The sequence below is a fragment of the Zosterops lateralis genome (assembly GCF_965231275.1).
Source record: "Zosterops lateralis genome assembly, chromosome: 3".
In the NCBI taxonomy this organism is placed as follows: domain Eukaryota; kingdom Metazoa; phylum Chordata; class Aves; order Passeriformes; family Zosteropidae; genus Zosterops; species Zosterops lateralis.
In genome coordinates, this window is record NC_139764.1 from 79585749 (window position 1) to 79607427 (window position 21679).

General features: G+C 35.7%; 1 protein-coding gene across 3 annotated transcripts in view; it reads right to left on the reverse strand.

The window, feature by feature from the left end:
* Positions 1-21679, reverse strand: part of DOP1A (DOP1 leucine zipper like protein A) — a 59945-nt gene that overhangs the window by 21354 nt on the left and 16912 nt on the right. For all 3 annotated transcript variants that reach the window (XM_083858459.1, XM_083858457.1, XM_083858458.1), the window contains 12 exons: positions 21265-21363; positions 20065-20164; positions 17594-17703; positions 15497-15605; positions 13027-13147; positions 12202-12321; positions 10466-10580; positions 9373-9606; positions 6331-6952; positions 3180-3454; positions 2406-2558; positions 270-370 (listed from right to left, as the gene is read on the reverse strand). In XM_083858459.1, the coding sequence (XP_083714585.1) occupies positions 270-370; positions 2406-2558; positions 3180-3454; positions 6331-6952; positions 9373-9606; positions 10466-10580; positions 12202-12321; positions 13027-13147; positions 15497-15605; positions 17594-17703; positions 20065-20164; positions 21265-21363 (2159 nt within the window). The remainder of the gene's footprint in view (positions 1-269; positions 371-2405; positions 2559-3179; positions 3455-6330; positions 6953-9372; positions 9607-10465; positions 10581-12201; positions 12322-13026; positions 13148-15496; positions 15606-17593; positions 17704-20064; positions 20165-21264; positions 21364-21679) is intronic.

The window sequence follows — 21679 nt, forward strand, 5'->3', positions numbered from 1 at the left end:
CGATATACACCACAGTGATGGTCTATGAATACTGTGACCATTCCTTCCCCACTCTTTATAGCTTCCAGGAAAAATTACAGCTTTCATAATCATCACTGTGAAAACAATTCTGTCTAACACAAATTCTTGTCCACAAATTCATTTCTTCTCCTTCTTCCTTCCTGTCACAGCTACACTGTAGTTCTTCAATTTTTAAACTCCCTATGTTGTATAATTACAAAATTCTGAAGTAAAATTATTTCAACTGAATCAGACTTCCAATCACCAACCTGTCAAAGGTACGGCCAAAGGAAGAAGATTTGTTAATATGAAGATCTCGTGTGAGATGCCATAGCACTGCAAACTTGGCATGAGCTTCCATTCTTACTTTCTGTGGACCAAATCATAAATTAGATCTGTCAGAATGTAACAACTTCTGATAAGAACTGGAAAAAGAAAGTAATACAGCATCCTAAATGATATAAGATATAATGAAATTAACTTCTTTGATTATGCATTTAAACACTATTTTTTAATCTTAAAAGCAGTAGTAGCCAACAATAGGGTCTGTGAGCAATTTAGTATCATGAAAGGATTCCCTCCTATCTTGATCTTGCCTTGAAGTTTAGCCTGTCTCTTTCTAGTCAAGTTATTTTCATTCCATTATTGGAAAGAAACAGAAGAATTTTCTAGCTAGACATGTAGATGGAGTTCTTCACTAACATGTAAAATTTAGCTCTGGACCAAATTGGACAAATAGGACATGCTTACTGCCCAAAGGATTAATAATGACCAGTAATAATATGCAGAACATCATAGAATCATAGAATATCCTGAGTTGGGAGGGACCCACAAGGATCATTGAAGTCCAGCTCAGGATATTTAATGGTAAAAATGGCGTAAAGCAGCAATTGTTCTATTTCTCTCTTTACTGAGGCTGAACCAGGCAAAGAGTTATTCCAACAAGGCTGCAAACAACAGTAAATGTCATGATATGATTTGAACACACATATAAAAACAGCTTCACCCAAAAGACAAGGATGCTAGTAAACATTTGTAGACGTGAACAAAGCACAGCCATCATGACAATTACACAAATAAATCAAAAATTCTTCAAGTACTATAAGGGCTTAAACTAAACTACTAGATGATAAGCAAAAACAAGAGTGCAAAGATTTTTACTTGGGTTTTTTTAGAATATATGGTTATAGGAAATGAACAGTAGGTATATTTACCTTTAACCAAAGTGAGACAACGCTAAAACTGTTAAAACCTCTGCCAATCTGGCACACTTCCAGACTTAGTTTACATTATACAACTTAAGAAGCTTTGCAACAGCTTATCTATCCAATATCTGCCACAATAGGGAAAACTTTAAGTAAAAGCTTTACTTAAAAACTTAAAGTAAAAGAAAACTTTGAAAATCACAAAAAAGACAAACAGTTCATGTTAAACAAACTAAAAAATAAAACAGAACAACCTCTCCATACCAAAAACAAAACCCAAAAGAAACAGCAGCATTCTAGAAAGTAGAGCAGACATGATTTGTATTTAGGAAAAAATGCTTCTCCCAGGAAAATAATCCACAACACTACTGCAAAATGTATACAGTTACACAAAATAATTCACTGACAGTTATTGAATAGAGTGAAAATACCAATTCCTAAACACATTGATATGACTCCATGTAAGCCCTTGCAACCCATGCTGTGAAGATATAAGAAATTACTGTTTTCTCAGGAAGGTAGGCAGAAATGAGCAAGTTCTACATCCACAGTCACAGCAGTTTACAGAACAGTCTAAGTGAAGCTAAAAATCATCACCAATTTTAACAATATGGCAAGCTGTGAACTGCACTGATTGACAGACTGGCTCACATTCACTCTTGTTCACCTGGTAACTCTGGTAGAATGGCAAAAAGGTAAGTGCTCCTGAAGCCACACAACCACGAGTTGCTAGAGTGTGTAAACAAGTAATTCCCTACCATTCATACGGTTGGAGCCATGAAAACAGCTCATATACCTAAAATTTAAAGCATTTCAAAGGCCTCAACTCAAATGTCAAATTGATAGCCTCTATGTGAAACAAATTTCTAGGTGAGGAAAAAAAATAAGTAAAGTACCTGTCAAGAACTCCTACCAACAGCAAAAACTAAGCACATGCTTTAAGTATTGGGAAGCATCACATGACTTTGATAAGAGAGAGTCTCCTGCACAAGTCTGTTCCTGAACGGTGAAAAACCTCCGTTCTCTAGCACGAAACTAGAGGCTCATCACAAACCTAAAATAATATTTGAAACAATGTAAGGTAAAGTTTTTTTCAATACTGAAGTTATTCCTACCCTCCTCTGAAGGACCAAGTCCTTCTTCTAAGTATATTTTTGTATATACTTTACTCATCTTTAAGTAAATATATGAACCACTTGCCTTGTCTCTGTGAGTCAGCTGCTGACTAATAACATCTTCACAAATGCTGGAGGATGGGACGAGGTTGTGCAGCTGGTAGAAGAGCTCCACACTCTTCTGATGATGCTGAGGAGTTCCATCACCCAGCTGGTCCCAAAGAGTTAATGCTATATGCTTTGTACATGAAAACAAAAGTTGCAAGAGACACAAGTGAATGACTATCATGCCTTGTTTTGCTCTATGCAGCAATGGGAGACATCACATCTGATGACACTCTATGATGAAGAGGAAATCCGTAAAATGGTTCCTTTTATATGAACAGAAGGAACTGTTCAAAACACTGCAATAACTTACTACATTAAAAATTCCCACTAAGGAGTCAGAACAGAAATAAATTTTCATTGAAATATAATTAACTACATAATATACCCTGCTGCTGGTTATCTTTTGCAAAAGATTTCTTACATAAACTACACACATACAAAGATTGTTTACCAGGGTCCAACATTATGCACATCTCAGTTTCATACATTGGCTAATTAATGCTGCTATTCAATCAGGTTTTGTTTATATCTTTAAAATATTCATTTAAACAAGGATTTTCACACAAGTGGTCAGTAAGAGAACCACAGCAGGAAAACTTACTGTGTATTTCATTTAGATTCTAACACAGGTTACAACTGTTATCAAAATATTCAGCAAGAAAATTTGGTTTACCATATCAAGCATGGTAAAGGGGCCAAGACCTATTCTCCACCAGACAGAAAAAGTCTAAAGAAAACAGCAATGAGATACCTTGAAGAAATCTGTCTTTTCAGCCATATATCTCAGATTGCCTTGAGTAAGAGGAGGTCTGATGACAACAGCTACTCTTCCCTGGTTAGGACTAAGAGGCTGAGCAGTTTCCACACTGTTCAGATTTTCTCCAGTGACAAGAGCAACAGATTGAGTCAATCCAACCAAATCCATCACAAGGGAAATAGTTACACCCTGAACACTGAAATCGCTTGCCTGCTTGCAAGCATTCATCAAAGTCTGTAGCCACAGTGGAGGCTGTACTTGTTCACAGTCTGAAATACAAATCACAGATTATACATTTATTTAACAATATAAATATTATGGAACTTTCCTCTTGTATTCCATAACTATATGTGCAATTGTCCCTTCATATTTCAATCTGCCCATTGTATGGGTTTAGGAAAATATATGCAAGAGGAAGATACTTCCTGATTTATCTTTAAAATAATCCAATTAGGAATGCAACACTGTACCACTTTAAACATTTAGTAACCAAAAATGAATAGAAAATTTTTAAAAAGGAAGAGAAAAATCTTATGGAAATGCATTCAGATAATTTTCTGCTTTAGGCAAAACTGAACTTTTAGTAGTTAGCTCATCTTTTCATCTACTTTTCTTCTTCACAAAATTCTTCACCAGCAATCAAATCTTAGCAGTCTAGATAGTAGTCTGGAATAATTCTGTAATATATTTTATAGAGCCTAGGATAATATATTATATAATATACATGCAGACATTTTAAATAGATTTGCCGGGCAACACTTCTATTTTGAAGTCTCTGTGAAAATTGATGGTTTGGGTACAGAATGATGATTCATTAGACCATACTCTGTTTTTCACTGTAGATGGTTGTTTCCTCCTTTTTACTGTCCTCTCACTTTATCAAGCCATACTCTGGGTTGATACTGAAAGTGTCTTTCTCCAAAGTTCACAGTCAACTCTCCAAGTGAATATTGCACCCTTTTACTTTAGAGATACCAAAGTAACTTCTGTTAAAACTTCAAAAGGACTCTATTGATCACGTTCCTAAAAAGGCAAATACATCTAGAATCAGAGACAAGTGAAGAAGTGTTATTTAATAAGCACCCTTTTAGAATCAAGAGAAGAATGATGCCAATTCTAATTTATATCCACAGGTCTACTGGAGTCTAAATATACTTAACAATTACATATTGTGTTCTAGAGTTTACAGATATAACCATTGTTTTCAGTTTCACTCAGTTCCCTTTTTAATTTCTTCAATTAAAGATAGCTGAGAAATTAGGCATACAGGAGAATTAAAGCACAACTATGTTATATAAATATCAGATTAACTTGTCTCCTTCAAATAAACAGACTGACCAGTGATCAAGAACTATTGGGTCATATCATTAATGCAAACCTTCAAAAACATGTTCCAAATTTAAGAACCCTTCAACAAACAGCCTCCTCTGCAGTACAAAAAACTACTATGAATATATAGGGTAGTGTTAGAATTATGGTGACTATCTTCTTTCATTCTCTGTTCCAGTGCAATTCTCTATTATGGGAAGCAGGCCCAGCACTATTCCCATCTGCTCTGCCATTCTATACAACAGATGTTTTCGTTTGGAACAAAATCCTTCCTGTTGGTTTTACCTACCTACAATTTCTGCTTATTTCTCAAAGTCATCCTGTTCAATAGACTGCAAATGATATCCCACAAATAGGAATGTTCAGATGATGAACAAGAAACACAAACCCAAAAGACATTTAATGAAATTGAAAAGGATTCCTAGAAGCACTGCCCTCATATGAAGCACATACTACTCAAGCTCTATAGGCTCTCGGCTCTACAGTGCACAAGGCAGTGATAATCAAGTGCTAGGTCAACCAAAAAGTAATAAGCAAACAGCTGATATTTTAGTCTTTGGACACAACACTCATTTGTAGACTGTTTGGGAGAAATAATAAATTTACAAACATCTAGAGTTTTCAGGGTCATGCTATAAAAGCAGAAATACTCTGAGATAGATTTTTACAAAAGGTAGCAGATCTTTGGCCTTGTCATACTCATAACTAATAAACAGCTATAACCAAATTGCCTTCAACTGACAAATATTTTATAAGTCTGGATGTTACAAAAATATATGCTCTGTTCCTGGTTGTAATGAAGACATAAACAACACATCTTAAAGACCACAGAAACAGAAGCAGTCATGTTAAATTAGCATGCTTGCTTCCAAAACCAAAAAACTACTCATCTCCAAGCACCACCCACCACTTAGCCTTGATTTGAAAATTGTAAATAAGAACAAAAAGCTACAACTAGGAAGTTTCCTAGAAAAAAATAAATAACAGAGATGACTGTGACAGTAGCCAAAATTAGTGTTACTATTTCTTGCATGCTCCAAGCATATCTACCATGAAAACATTTTAAGGAGCAACTCTCAGACTGCAGATCAGATGGGGATCCAAAATTGTAACTGTAAATTGAAGACTTTACAAATTGTAAAAAGGATTGTTCATCCTAAAACGTCACAATTTACAGTAATCCTAACTGTTAATGTTTTAGTCATGTCTGTTACTGAATAGTTTCATCTATCTGTGAACACATCCATACCTCACACCAAAACTCACCATTTTTATTTTGTTTCTTAATGCAATTTTGACTAGAAGAATTTTTTGCAAGAATTGTTCCTTTAATAGGAGTAAAGTAGAATTAATTAAATTTCCTAGCTGGTATGATTTTTATTGGACAGTAGCTTACAATTTCCATGTATTGCCAAAGTGATCAATGTGTACATCAATCCAAAATTGATAAAAGGAAGCTAAAAACATATTTGAAGTGAGCTGTGGCTATTGCAAAATATGACAAAAAAAGCTGTAGACCCATACAGTAAAGAGGAAGATTCAACAATCTAGATCTACTCTCAGGCTTCAGTTTGTATAATTGATATTTTTCACCCTAATATTAATTGCTGTCAAATTCCATGCCAGCAATATTCCTAAAAATCCATGAGAAAATAATTTAGTTTCCAAATGTAAACCAATTGACACAGAAGAAAACTTAGATTTCTGAGAGGAACAGCAAAGAGCAACACACACAAAGCATGATACTATTATTTTCAATTTTTTGGGCTGAAAAATAAAAATTATCATTTTAAGAACAAATGAGAGTGCAGCTTACCAACTTCAGGCTTCCCAGGATGTAATTCTGAAGTGCGGTTTCCTTCAGCAATGTAAACAGGAAAGCTCGAACATTCAAGGTAGAGCTGGCAAGCAGCAATAAAGGCAGGTAGGTATTCTTTCGGTGTTTTCTTCTTTGTTTTCTTCACCTTAGCATCATCTTGTGATTCTCTGTCCCATTTTGTGCTCTGTCCTTGCGCTTTAGTGGGGTCTACTGGAAGCTCTGCCCCTAAGGGCTGAGACAAGGAATTATTCTGAATGATATACAGGTTGATAAATCTGGTTAAAAACTGCTGGACATATTCCAAACAGCACTGCATTGCAGTCTTTTGGATCGTTTTCCCACTACGAGTTGCTGTCCCTTGTGTCATTACGGAAGGAGGTTGTACAATGGTCTCCTCAGAACCCACAGTTGAGGCTGTCTCAGTCTCTGAGGATGTGCTAGGGACAATAGGGATGCCAGGTGCACCGTGACCTTCATTCAGTGCTTTGTCAATATCATCAGTTGTATCTGCCTGGTATTGTACAAACTCAGTGAATCCACTTTCTGATGATCGACTGCTTGGAGGATTTTCACCATCTTCAAAGACATCACTAGGATTTTCAAGTGACACCGATGGCACCTGAGTAAAATAAAAATTTAATGACTGCTCAAAATAAGTTATTTAGGTCGTAGCAAAACATTATCTATTAGTGTCTTCATTTGAAAGCAATAATTGTATTCCAGAGTTTTAAATGTATTCATACAAATACATTTTATGCAAAATGATGTTTGGTGTTCCTGTAAGCCTGCCAGACTAAACTAACATTAAAAAAAATTATTAAGAAAAACATTTAAATATTATTGGTTTTAACATTTCCTTCATATCATAACCATGTCTACTCTACTACGAAAGAATTCTGAAATACATAGGTATAGGTACTATCAATTTATACAGCATCATAAATCATCAAATACAAAGTTATAATTACAAAAAGATATAAAATTTTCATTTAAAAACTACTAATCATTTGCAACCAGAAAGAAAATAAATCATCTCCTCAAAATGAGAAAGAGAGGTTGCGGCAACAACAACATTTCTTCATGACTTATTATATGCCTTAATTCCTTATCACTTCAGAATATGCACACATGGATGAATGGCTTTTACTCAGAAAGCACTCGTGGCTTTTTGCACTGCTCTAGACCTCTACAGTCTTAGTAACTGGTAGCATAGCCTCTGTTTCCTGGTGAGAATGTGAGGTAGGGAAACAACTGAAACAGAAATGCATCAACCAGTGGCCCTGAATGCAGCTGCCCACTTTTCCAATTCTGCATTTTACCGGCCATGGCAGATGTTGCCTGAGACCTAACAGGCCCAGAAGCTGTTGTGACTCTAATCAACAGCTGTGTTAAATACAGAACTCGACCATTATGAAAAGCTTTTTCATGAATAAATAAAAAAGTGACCTTATTTACAGTGAATGTCTTGCTTTACCAGAGATGGAATAAGAATGGAAATTTGAGCTATTACTGCAGAAAACAGTGAAAGCTATATACTAAAAAGCTTGAAGAGACATAAATGATGGCCCCATTTTACAAAATACAATCCAAAAGTTACTAGAAGCATGGCAAATAATTTCCCTATCTCTTCAGAGAAACCATGGCCACATGTAAGACAGCTGTAACTGGAAGCAGAAGGCCACTGAAAGTTCAAAGGGCAACATCATTCAATTAAAACAGGCTTTATTGAAAAAAAAAAAAAAAAAGGCAACCAGAAAAGTCCCCAAAATGCCAAAAGAACCAAACAAGGCTGGTATCAATTAGCTAGAAAGAATAAGGATAGGATCCTGAATAAAGGATGCTGGAGTCCTAATTGACAAGGGGAACATGAGCCAGCAGTGGACTCCTTTAGTGAAGCAGACCAGCCACATCTAGGACTGTATCAGCAAAAGTACTGTCACCAAATCCACAGAAGTAATTACTCCCCTCTGCTCAGCAGTTTTAGGTCCACAACCAGAATATTGTATCCAATTTTGCATTAGTACAAAAGAAACTCTGATGTACTGAGTATGCCCAATGGAAAGTCACCACAGGTGCTCCTGACATAGAAGGAATGCTCAGAGAGTTGGATTTAACCAGTTTAAAAGAATGCTAAAAGTTGTGGAGGGGGTGAAGATGGATTTATTACTCTCTGTGAATTCCCACTAGGCAGTTGAAAAGATGGAGATATGCTCAGAAATCCACAGTGAAAAAACACAAGGCAACCAACACAAGCTGCAACAATGGAAATCCTGATTAGATAATAGTGCAAACAAACAAGCTGTACAGAGAAGTCATGGTAACTTCACCCTTGGAGATAATCAAAATTCAGACAAATATGATCGTGAGTGACATGACCTAGCTTTAAAGTAAAATCTAACTTTGAAATCGGTCCTGCTTTGAGCGGTGCCCTGCAACTGTCACTTCCAACCTAATTTATTCTATGATGTTCCTTAAGTTTCTTCAGCTGGAAAACAAGGATTTCAGGGCATGTCACTTAATATACCTCACAGAGCCATGGCTGCATAGAACAAATTGGACAACGTTAAAAGAGAAATAGTGGCTGGCTGGTTTATTTTATTTCTTTAATAAATTATTCTAAGAACTTAACGTTGACAGTAAAATATGAGATGGGATTAAACCAATGCACATAAATTGGGTAAGAGGAGAATTCACATATTCCTGGTACTTAACCAAAATGGCAAATTCTTTTCAGTCCAGTTATTTTACTTCATCATACTCTTGAAGTGCATTACAAACTTCAGTCGATTAGTTCTTTCTTAGGCCCTGATTCTGAAGTGATTTATACAGGTATAGTATTAAATTTGGGTAAAACCCCTTAAGAATCAAAAAACTTTACTACAATTATAAGTTATTTTGATTACACAAGTTTCACCTATATTGTGATATCTAAATCTAATCAAAAGACTCGTAGGGTATTTAACGCAGGCTTAGAAAGCCCATATCTTTTTTCTACATAAGCAGCAATTTTCCAAGACGTTGCAAAACCTAATCAGTTACCTTTTTATTTTCCCATTCTTTCATGGAGCTGCTGTGTCCAGTAGGAAGCTGCAGGATACCATCTGTACCAGCCGAGAGCAATGGAGGCTGAACCTTACTAAGGATCTTTGAGCAGAGTCTGAGAGAATCAGTAAGCTCAGACAAGTGCAAAGTAGGAAGATGGCTTGTCAATGCAGAAATCATCCTGAGCAACAGCTGAGGCAGGTGTTCTGTCTGTATTTCAATGTAAGTCTCCTAGTAATAGGAGTAATAAAGTAATAATAAAAACTTGTTAATTGCCACACCAAATTCCACCATGAAATTTATTTTCTATAACAGAGCTACCTATCATTTGCTTAACTGTGTTCTAAGCATATATAACATGGAAAAATAAAAATTAATATATTAAAATCCAAGAATAAGAAATACATGCTTTACTAAAAATACTTATGAAATTAACTTTAAAGTTGGGTAAGAAATAAAAATATATTTAGCTCTTTTTCAAACTAGTACATATTGTTCATTACACAACAAATACATTTAAAAACATCATAAAAAGGCTGAAGAATGCTACTATTATTTTATTAATATTAGGATAAAAGTTTAAGAATGAATAAACAAGTTATTAAGAACTAAAGGAAGAACAGGCTGATTGCCATACCTGACACAGCACTCTCATACTTCTAGTAGGCTTTGAAATGAGAAAGCAAAGAATTGAGGAAAGACAGCTATAGAAAAAACAGTTCCAACAGCCTTTGCTACATTAAGCAATGACAACAGAAAAAGAAGATACATCTTATGACATTTAAAAGATCCTTAAAAGAAAGCTGCACATTTAAACTAGCATATCAAACTACAAAAGACTATACTGGCAATGAATACACAGAAAAGAAAATGAGGACAGACTAAAATTTTCAGGTATAAGCATCATAAAACCCATTTCAGTTATGTCTAACCAGTCTACCAAGAATCACACAATGAACCAAAAACTTCTTGAATGTCAATTTATGTCAATATATTTTCAGGAAAAGCAATTAATAAAGTATATACAGTATTTCTGCAGACCATAAATATACAGAATCCCAATGTCAGCAATGAACAAGGTAATTCTTACCAAAGAAACAATATCCAACAAAAAATCCACTAACAAGCAGAAATTTGTCAGAGGTAACTCAGATTGCTCACTATCACCTCCAGGCCCAGTTTGAAGTCTGGCATGTAAAGTCCTCCTGCAAAGTTCAAATAGAGTGTCATGATATTTTCCCTTCCCCCTTACATTGACCATACTTCTGTAACTTAATGCAAAGCTGTATATACTGGGGATAAACACTGTAAACCAATAAGCAATTTCTCATTTTACTGTTAAGTGGCTTATTTGGCCCTGTGCCATTCTTTCAGAAAAAGCAGTAACCAGTGCTTTGGTGTAAAACAAACTCTCTTGATTTGTAAAATAAAGAAATTCAATACAGCAGCTCATGCAGAAAAAAACCCAAACAAAACCAATTCTCCAGATTTCATTTATTTATAATGCAATTTTGTATCCATGTTGACAGTAACACTACTTATATGTAGTGAAATACTCACCTGCATGGCTGTAGATGACTTTCCTTATGTTAGCAATTCAGCCCAACACACAAAAATCAAGTCACGGACATCTAGATCAACCTCTCACACTGAGCAGGACTAATAAAAATGCTAGATAAATTAATCCAGTTTTGTCTAGCAGAGCTGGAAATCTCATAAGAAAACTCCACAGCTTTCCTGGCTTCCACTGTTCCACCTCTTCCACTGCTGCACAGTGTTCTTAGCAAAGCTTTTCTCAAAGTCCAACCTGACCACTTGAGTGCGCACTTGTTGCTGTCTTTTGTTTTCCATCAGCTGTTATAAAGAGTATAGCTGTATGAACTTTGCAAATGCCCTTCAGGAAGTCACAGGGTGCTATTCAATTTTCCTCTTTGCTGGGCTAAACCAAACTCACCTACCTCAACCTTCAATGCAGTGTCCTATAACTGACCAGCTTAGCAGTTTCTCTACTGGAGTCTCTTCAGTTTCTCAACACTTTTCCTCAGGTGGCGTGTCCAAAGCTGGACACAATATTCCACATCTGTCCTTAGAAAGACTAAGTGAAAGGAAAAATAACTTCCTTTCACCTGCTGCCCACAGTCCTCATAATGCAGCCCAAGACACAGTTTTCTTAAGTTATGACAGCACACTGTTGGCTCATAGACAAATTCATGTCCAAGTATCTTAATATTTTATCAAGAAATTCCATAAGCAATGAAAAAAAATTCTACAAATTTCATTTGACACCTCTACATCATCTACCCCTTGCCACAGCAAAACCCCCTGCTCTTCTATGGTCCCTTCATCCCCTTCTCTCCTGTTATTATTTTGAATTTTCCCTGATTTATGGTTTGCTTTTTCTCCTGTAGCCCTTCTTGTCATGCACAGGATTCCCACCCTTCTTTTTTCCTAAAAGAGCAGGACAAATGATGACACATCAAATGTCTCATAAATCTGTCAGTTTTACCAAAAGTGATCTGTACAATGAGTAATCCTGTACTGGCCAGACAGAACAAAAAATAGTTTTGAGGTCACTCTGGAGCCTCCCCTTCAGCAGAGGGGTCACTTCTGTCTCTGGATTTAACTCACACACTGAGTTTGTGAGAATTCATGTTGCTAAGACCCACAACCACATGTTGTTGATGAAGACTGGCCAAAAGATTGAAGGTATAGGGATGGAAGGAAAAAAGTATTTACAGGCTAAATGACTGACTTCTTTGAAGAAAAAAGTATATAAAACTAAAATCAACTTTACAACACATACATAGATTAAATATTATCACCTACCTACAACACTCTTCAAACCAACGAGCAATGTAATCCCACATATAATAAGGCTCAAAGGAATTGAAAAGAAGATTGGCAGTTTTAATCAATTCTGCTGTTTTCTTGTTTTCTCTAAGCTTGCTGAAAAAAATAAAAATAACATTTTATGTTCTTATACTTATTTTTCAAGTTATATAACTACACATCGCTGTGAATTTACCCACTGTCAAGTAACACTGACAAATTATCCTCCTCTCATCCCTACAAGTATCTGTTGCTCAAGGGCTCAGGATATTGGCAGGCTGCTCGTACCAGTGTCTTTTCACAGTTGTTAGGTTTCTTGTCTATACTTTCCTTAATATTTATCTTTTAACCACGTTTTTAATAGATCTGTTTTTACCATAATTGTTCCTATGGTTGTCTCCTCCCCTCTCCAGCTTTGAACACCCCTCTCCTCTCCACCTTTCAAAATATTAAACTCAAATCCTGAAACTCTATATCCCACTCCCTGGCTCTCTTGTAGCAGTCTTCATTTTTCTATTACAAGAAAACTCATCAGTCTATTTTGTTTTTGAAGAACACAAATATAAAGAATATCACAATCAATCAAACAAGCATTTTTGTAATGGATAAAGAATAAAATATATGCTAAATATTTATATATATATATATATATATAAACCCAACCACTTGACACCTTTGCAATGAACACAGAAGTTGCAATTAATGTCAATAGATCCTGTGTCATGAAGAAAACATGTCACAGTCCCACAGGCTTCACAGTCACAGTTCCAGCAACAAAGACATATATTTTTTAATACAAAATACATAATACTCACTATTTACCTGCTTAGCTGAGTGTGATCTTTGTTGAAAGATGGTTCTGTCTGAAGCTCCAGTTCTGCTTTGCACTGTGTGTATAATGTTCGAAACACTTCAATCAGTACATCCTCCAGGATGGCAGGGCCTAGGGAGAAATACCAGCAGTCACACTCCTGCATTATAGCACTGCCAACAGCCCACAGCTGAAAGCTATTGAAATCATTACCTAGCTTTGGTCATTGAAACCACATTTCTTCTGGTTCAATCTCATAAACTATCTGAATGTCCTAAGGTGTGGCTTGTTTGCATTCCAGAAACACTGAGACAACTGTAGTGCCTGGGAGCACACAAAGCACAAGCAGGGTCCTTTTGCCCCGTTGTCAATGTGCATACAACAATGGCAGCTGGGTACAAACACACCAAATTCAAAAGCTGTACCGTCACAGCAGTACTGAGTATGTTCAAGCCAACACACCCTTTTTATTAGCTCAGATCAGTAACATGTAAATGGACTTCATGGATTCTTGATCAGAGGCGGCTTTCAATCAAAAGCCTTTGAAATATTCACCCCTAAGCTATCTCATGCTGTTAGCATATGGACAATATAGTCAAATATTTAAATGGAAATGCAAGATAAAATATTTTGAGCATCATCCTTCCTTTTAACTTGAGGCAGGGTTTTTTTTAGCTCAGGATATAGTCTGCAGGGTACTTTTTGGAAGTATTTTTGAAAGTGTGCAATTGCAGCCCAGAAAGCCAACTGCAGCCTGGGCTGCATTGAAAAAGTGTGGCTAGCAGGCCAAGGGAGGTGATTCTGACCTTCTATTCTGCTCTTGTGAAGAACAGATAGTACTCCCACCTGGAGTACTGCATCCATCTTTGGAATGCCCAATATAGGGACATGGACCTGCTGGAGCAAGTCCAGAGAAGGGCCACCAAGATAATAACTGGGCTGAAACATCTCTCCTATGAAGACAGGCTGAGATAATTGAGATTGTTCAGCTTGAAGAAGAGAAGGCTTCAGAGAGACCTCATTGCAGCCTTTCAGTACTTAGATGGGGCTTATGAAAAAAGAGGGAGAGAGACTTTTTATACAGGCAGATGGTAGTAGGACAAGGGAGAACAGTTTTAGACTAAAAGAAAAGAGATTTAGCTTGGATGGAATGGAAAAATTCTTTACCCAGAGGGTAATGAGGCACTGGAACAGGCTGCCCAGAGATGCATGGGCCATGGATGCCCCATCCCTGGTAGCATTCAAGGTCAGGCTGGATGGGGATTTGAGCAACCTGGTCTAGTGGGAGGTTTCCCTGCCTGGGAAATGTGACAGGGAAGTTGGAGCTGGATGAAACGTAATGTCCCTTCCAATACAAAACCTTCTATGATTCTACAAAATAGCTTCTACTTTGAATTTGAGCTAAATCTCAACTTTGCAGAAAAAAACCCCAAATTATTTTAAAAGGAATTTTAAAAGTTATCCTGCTTGAGATATCATTTACTTTTTGATGTGTTTCCTAGCCTCACTGAGCTGCCTTCAATAAAAATATGCTCACAGAGTTAAGCAAAAATCCTTTTAGCTTCTTCCATCTCATTTTGCTGAAAGAATCCTCAAAGCTTTTCTACTTCATGAAATCTTAACATGCACATTGCCTCTTAACATTTAGACTGATCCCCAGAAATCACAAATTACAAGGAAGATGGCAAATTTCTGACAGATATTTTGTTCCTTGCAGTCCTTCTGTCCTAACAATTATTTTCTTTGATCATTGTATTTTTATGGCTTTATTATTTTTTTAATTATTATTATTTTTATGGCTTTATTATATACTCTCAAATCTGGCAACAGATTCAAAAAAATATTTTGATTTTTTCAGTCATCTTCAAAACTGTATTCCAAATAAAAAGGCGAGATATCCAAGTCTTAATGGTAAATACTTTTGTTCCATGGTCCTCAGCACTCACCTGCTAAAGAGGGCATTTAAACACTTAATATAGGGGAAAAGAAAATTAAAAAGAAACATCGAAAAGTAATGCCAACAAACCACCCACAAAACAAAAAAAATACTTGCTTCCTCTGCATAAGTTCTTCTGAAAAAAAATTTAACTGTTTTCTCGTTAATAGCTATCATCTCTGCATACATATTAGAAGAAAGAACAGGTGATTTCCAAAAGCAATAGCTGAGATTTATAATAGTAAAAATCATTGGTTGATAAAAGAAATGAAAAAGATCAAATCTGCATTTCTTCCAACACACAGTTAGTTCTCTCTATGACTTTGACTTACTGCTTCCTGTGTAGAAAGTAGAAGAAATGGCATTTGGTAAAAGGTAAATCTGATTAATGCATTAAATTAAATACAAAACATAGATACAATTTGAAAGATCTAAGAAATCTGGCTAACCTGCCAGTACTAAGCATATAACTTTTTCAATTTGATAAAAAAGAGAAAATTTTTCAAAGCAAAATCACATCAAACAAACTAAAAAGAGAAAATTACCTAGTTCAGGCTTATCCAGCAAACTGATAAGAATTCGAAAAGGCTTTAAGTCTTGCATTAATGTGCTTTCTTCTCCCTGTCCATTAACTTGTAATATTCCAACCATTGCCTACAAAGAGTAAAAACATATCAGGAAAACAAAAAGAAAGCTAGAAAGCAATAAAAGCTATGCATAAATGGAAAATTCTCAGTAGTGGAGACCACTAATTCATCCCACTGCAGCTCAGTCTCCCATTATTAAGTTCTCTCAACTTTGCCTTTGAGAACATTTCTGTGGAACAGAACTTGGTAACTTGTATTTATTTAAAATCAAAATAAAGTATTGTAAGCAGATAACTCAATATTTCTTAAGAATAAAAAGAGAAAAAATGGGCATTAATGAACAATTATTTGAGAAGATAAAGCAGGGAGATATTAAGGGCTTAATAATGCACCATCTGCCCTATGATAAACTCATGTGGATGAAAACTTTCCTGACTAAACAGCAATGACAACTTTGAAATAAATGGAAAGACTGAGTTTCTGTATCAATGCAGGTTAGGGAATGAGCTGCAGAATTAAAAAAAACCCATGAGAGGACAACAGATTTTGCTTAGTTTTCTGCCTGGCTGACTTGACTGTCTGAGCTAGTTTGTTTCTTTTACAGTTTCAAAAAAAAGGACAATGAAGAAAAAAAATAAGAGAGATGAGAAAGAACAGAGTCATGAAAATCAGTTTTGCCTTGCTATCTGCTACAAACCAAGTATTATCAGCAAGTATCTTAAAAGAAAAATCTTTTGTACTTTCATATGTCTTTAGAAGGCCAGAATTTTCAGTCCCTTGTATCTGTGAATAAGATATAAGTTGACTGAATAAAAAAACCACAAAGAGACTGCTAGAGAAGAAGGCAGAAAGGAGCAATGCTTTTGAAGTCTTTCAAGAGGCAGCAAAAGCTTTTAGAAGCCATATGTCATTTGTGTTATGTATAGGCAAGGCACTGATTATACTGTCCGTACCCTTTTCAGACAAAAGCTTTATTGACGCTGGTTAAGTTCAAAAGATGGACAGATTTAAAAAGACCATAACCATTAATCATGCCTAAATGTTGCTGAAAGTTCACCACGTTTTTCTTTTATATAAGGTACAGGTGAAACTGTAACTGAGTCAGGCCTCTCCTTTACATTTGAATAATTTCTGAATCATCTGCTAAGGAAGGCAGAAAGATAAGAGAAGGGTGAGAGTGCCAACGAGGTCCTTGCTGCTGGAATACTGGAATTCTGAGGTCTCTTTCTCATCAGTGGAACAGCAGATCTCACAACTTTCAGATAAAACTGAAGGTGCTAGTTCCATGCTGGGTGTCAGCTTTAAACAGGGATGAGCTGAATATTCTTGTGTCAGCCACTGCTGTTAGAATTGCCACTCTCATTCCCTCATAGCATCACAGTTCTGACTCAGACAAATCCTGACCTTATCAATTTGCCTTAATGATAAAATGGCTTCCTGACTTCAAGATCAGACTCACAGCAATTTAAAAGACATCTGTATTTCAATTACTGTGAGAAAAGCAGCACAGTTCTTAGAACCAGTGATCTCAGCTCACATAGCAAGGCTTTAAGGGTAAACTAGTTTAACTGCCAATTTTCTCAACTGTTCCTGGCTGCTAACAGAGAGCAGAAGATGCTCCCTTTTCCTAGCAGGGAGAACGACCCTTTTAACACAGACTTTGAGTGCCATCTGATCAATTTTTTCTGATTCCCAAGACACAGAGGAGTTTTCATATCTACAGAAGAGAATTCTCCAATTCAGTTTTGTGAAAGAACAGACTCCAGTGTGCTGGGTTCATTATCAAATGACATCCATGTATGCTTCATTCATTGTTAAAAAGGAGAGGGAGAAATCTAATATTTGTTCTGTTCATTCTGCTATTCTAGAGAAACACGTTATGTCATGTCTTCATTATTCCACTGAGAAAGTTTTAGAAGAACAGGACACAAATATCACAAAAATATAAGATTACACTGTCACATTGCATTGGCAAGTCAAAAGATAAAATTATAGCAACTTTGATCAGGATCTCTTTACAATAATATATTCCCCAACAAAACACTGTATAGATACCTGGACTAACATCTCCTTAGAGAAGGTGTTGAAATAGTAAGTGGCATGCTCCTCGGGATTGCTGTGCCTTGTACTTCTGGGTCCTACAAGGGCACCATTGTTATCAAAACCTTCAAGCAAACAAACAATAAAGCAGATAAATATTTGTAGTTTAATAGAATATATTGCAAATTTCTTTAAACTAGAAATCAACATACTAGCACTGATAACTTACCAATATGAAGTCCAAGTCATGTTGGCAAGAAAAAGATGATTTTATAGAGTTTAATATGGGAAACTAAGTAATACTTTCACACAAGCAGTTTGCACACACACAAAAAAATAGTTTTATGCAATATTATCAACCAATTACTTCTTGTACAAAAGAAAAATGTTCACAAATGCTGCAAAAGTCACAATCCTTAAAAATCCACAAGCTGTTGCATAAAAATATTTCAATATTAATGAGAAGACAAAATTCAGTGTTTTAAATATATAGAGACGATCATCAAAACACACTGACATGACTAAGGCACTTAGAAAGAATACCAGTCACACTTCAAAAATATATATTTTTAAAATTCAAAATTACACTAAGGAGATGGACCTTTGTATTGTAAGTTTCTTTTCTTTTCCCCAGTAAGTTTTTATTGCCCAAAAATACCAAGTTTAGGGAAGAAAAAAAATCAATTGGTTAACAATGGTTAAGATAACCTGGTTTAAAGAGATGTATGTGATTTCTATTCATAGAGAATCTTAATAGGTCACCTCTCGCTGTAAAACAACAGGAAGGAATAGTAAACACCAGAATTAAATAATGTCATACAGAACAACAGAATTCAGACAGAATTCCAACATAACTGATCTCCATCTGCAATCTCTTATATCGGGAACAGACTATCATGATCACAAAAAAGCAGCACAATATCCAAAGGAAAAAAAGCAAAAATCCTATATTGTCAGAAAGTTTGTCCAAATACATAGCAAAAAGAGGAAATTCACAACACAGGACCTGGAAGTCATTGTAAAAGTATTCTCTGAAGCTGTATGACTTTCAGTGGAGATTATGTTCACAAAATAGCTGTAAAAGAAGGTCCTTCAACTAAAAAAGCAGCATGATATTTTAAATACACAAAATAGCTTTTTCAATAATAGCAAAAGACATATCTAATCCATCAAATTTAGATGAAACATGAGTGCAGTGTTTCATCTAGAAACTATTTCTTCCCCAAATTTGAAAATGCAGACATGGAGCATAACATTGCATTTCACTGCCTTTCTTTAAAAGATGAATCCTTTGCAAGTCAGTGTCTTGAGGATGATTAATCAAAGAAGCCAGGATTTTCTCATATTTAACTTCCAAACCCCTGCAGCTCCTAAAGCAACACAATCAACCCCCTTATGCAAAACCCTGTTGCTGACTTCTTCCCTCCCTTCATAATTTCAGTTCTCTCTCAGGGCCCTTTGCTACTCTCATCCTTTTTCCCCAGTCACCCACAGGCTACCTGCCTCTGATGTGTTAACTATCACCTGGGAAAGGTGCAAGAGCTGCTGGGAAGGGCTCTGGGTAGCCCAAGAAGCACATATGTGCTTGCTGGTGAGCTGGGATGTCAAATAAAGAAGGTAATAGCAGACAGCAAAACATCAAGCCACTTCATGTCTCCCCATTTAGTCTCCAATTCCTGGGACACACTTAGGAACTTCCATGATCTTGACTTCTTTCAAAATGAGTTTAAAAAATAAGTGGTCAGATTCATGTGACCACAGCCTTCATTTCCTTAAAATAACACTGCTGACTTAGAGTAAATGTTTTCTAAAATTTTCTTATTTCTGGTCTTCAAACTGTTTCCTGAATAGTTAAGAGCCTTCTAATAGCTGTAATTCTTTGCTACCCTCCTGATTACATGCTGGTTTCATACAAAAATTTAAATTTGTACTATATTGATTTTATGTCATTTGGTAGAATTGTGTTCCCAGTTGCTCAATTTTTACTCCAGAAAGGTGCTGAAATGGGGTTCATGATCTGTTAATTCAATCACACAAAGATCTAATCAAGTTTAAAGTTTGCATACTCAAACTGTAATATCAATGCTCTTCAGCATTCTTCTCTTTTCATATCTTCTATACTGTGGTGTTCCAAATACCATTTACACTCTATAATGCCTATTCTCTGTTTTATCCATTCTGTTTTAGAGAAAAGGTTTCAGAGTGCCTATTTCCATGAACCTACTACACCAGGCTCTACCCCTGAATGTGGCCCATAATTGCTGCTAGAGGAAAATGCACCAACAACTTATGACAGGAATGAGTTCCAGGATGACATTCTTCATCTTCTATGTCCATTGAGAGAGAAAGTGCTTTTCTTTCTCATTAAAGAAATTGAGTATTTAATTTTTCCAAGATTCTTTCTACACAGTAGTGGCAAACACTGCCAAGGAAAATACAATCTTTCCTCCACTTTTAGTGGCCAATGAAATGAAATACAAACCTACCTAGAAGCCATGCATAAAGCCTTCGGTTGAGTGACATATCCCTGCGCAGCACTACATGAAGGGCTGCTGACAAAATTCTGATCATGTCTGGACGTGTTGCCTGAAGAAGTTGGAAACACAATTAAATTTAACTATGAAAAGTAATGCTTTTTCTATGTTAACAGCTTAATGCTCATTAAAATCTAGCTAGTTTCATGTTTTGACATTTCTGAATTCAGCACAGTACAAGAAAACACAATCTCGCTCTTAGGAAACCAAAATACGATTATTGTTTGGAACAGATACTATATAATGGCACACCCCCTTTAAGAAAAACAAATATAAGAGATTTGACTAACAGCTCCTTTTTGTTACAAAATGTTTCATTTTACTATGAGACAAAAGCTTTGGAAAAAAATCTTGAAATCCAGTTAAAAGAAATTGAAGCACTTTTTCAGTTTCTTATTACTTTAAATGCTTGTATAAGTCTTAATATTGAAAAAATGCTGTATTGATAATTGCAGCATTTCAGTACCTAAACAGAGACACTCTAAATACTCCTATAGTAACTGATAAATGTGAATGAAGCACTTCCACAAGCAAGAACACAGTTCCTTTTTACATAAAGGTGCAGGTTTTCCCTAATTACTAACAAGATGAGATTCAGTCTTGTATAAGTTTTCCTCTAGGAGTTAAATTATTCATCAATCATTTAAAAACAGGACAACTAACAATAAATGCACTCCAAAAAAAAAAAAAAAAAATTACCTAGAAGTTGTAAGGTCTATCTTCCACTATTGCATGGGCTAAACACTCACCCAAAACCAAAAACCATTTTCAATTCTCTAGTGTTCTGAATCTGTTGTGCCAAGAGGATTAACTTTTGCTGATTTTGAACACTGGGAATTGGAAACTTGCAAATGAACAGGCAATTTGCTTTCTCATCATATTGGAGCAAATTAAAAGCTTCTCCATAGACTAAACATAATTCAAGCTTACATACACAGAAGTTAAAGTTAACTTTAAAGTTAACACATAAAAAGCAGAAGAGCAGAGATCATGACATGAGAACAGCCAAACCTATCAGAGAAACTCTTAGGTGTGACTTTTGTTGGAGCTTGGAGAAAATGATTAATAAAAACCAACTAAATACTGCTACTGACTTAAGAAGTGAAGTACATTTAGGAATTTGTCAATTCACCTCTCATGTTAATAACCTACCTGGCTCATGTGGAAAGGAAAACAGAAAAGGATAAGGTCCAATGTGCTCCTCTGTACTAAAACACTGGTATCTTGCACTGAAGTGCTTACTGCTTCCACCTGAAGTAATGGCAAACCCCCCCAAAATAGTTATTTATTATTTTAAGGAGGTAGATGTAAGACAGCACTCAAAAATAGTTTATAATAGAATAGATATTTCTAAATAATGATAAGTACTAAATTAAATTATTTTAAATTTTGAATAATGAAACAAGATAAAACAGGAAAATAAGAAGTTTCACCACGAGGAAACACAGAATCAACACATTCCCTAAATTATACAAACATTAAGCTTGTGTATTTTTATGTTGCAAGTGAGTATCTTAAGTTTAAAAGACAAAAGAATTCTCTACATCTTTAAAAAAATAACCCAAAC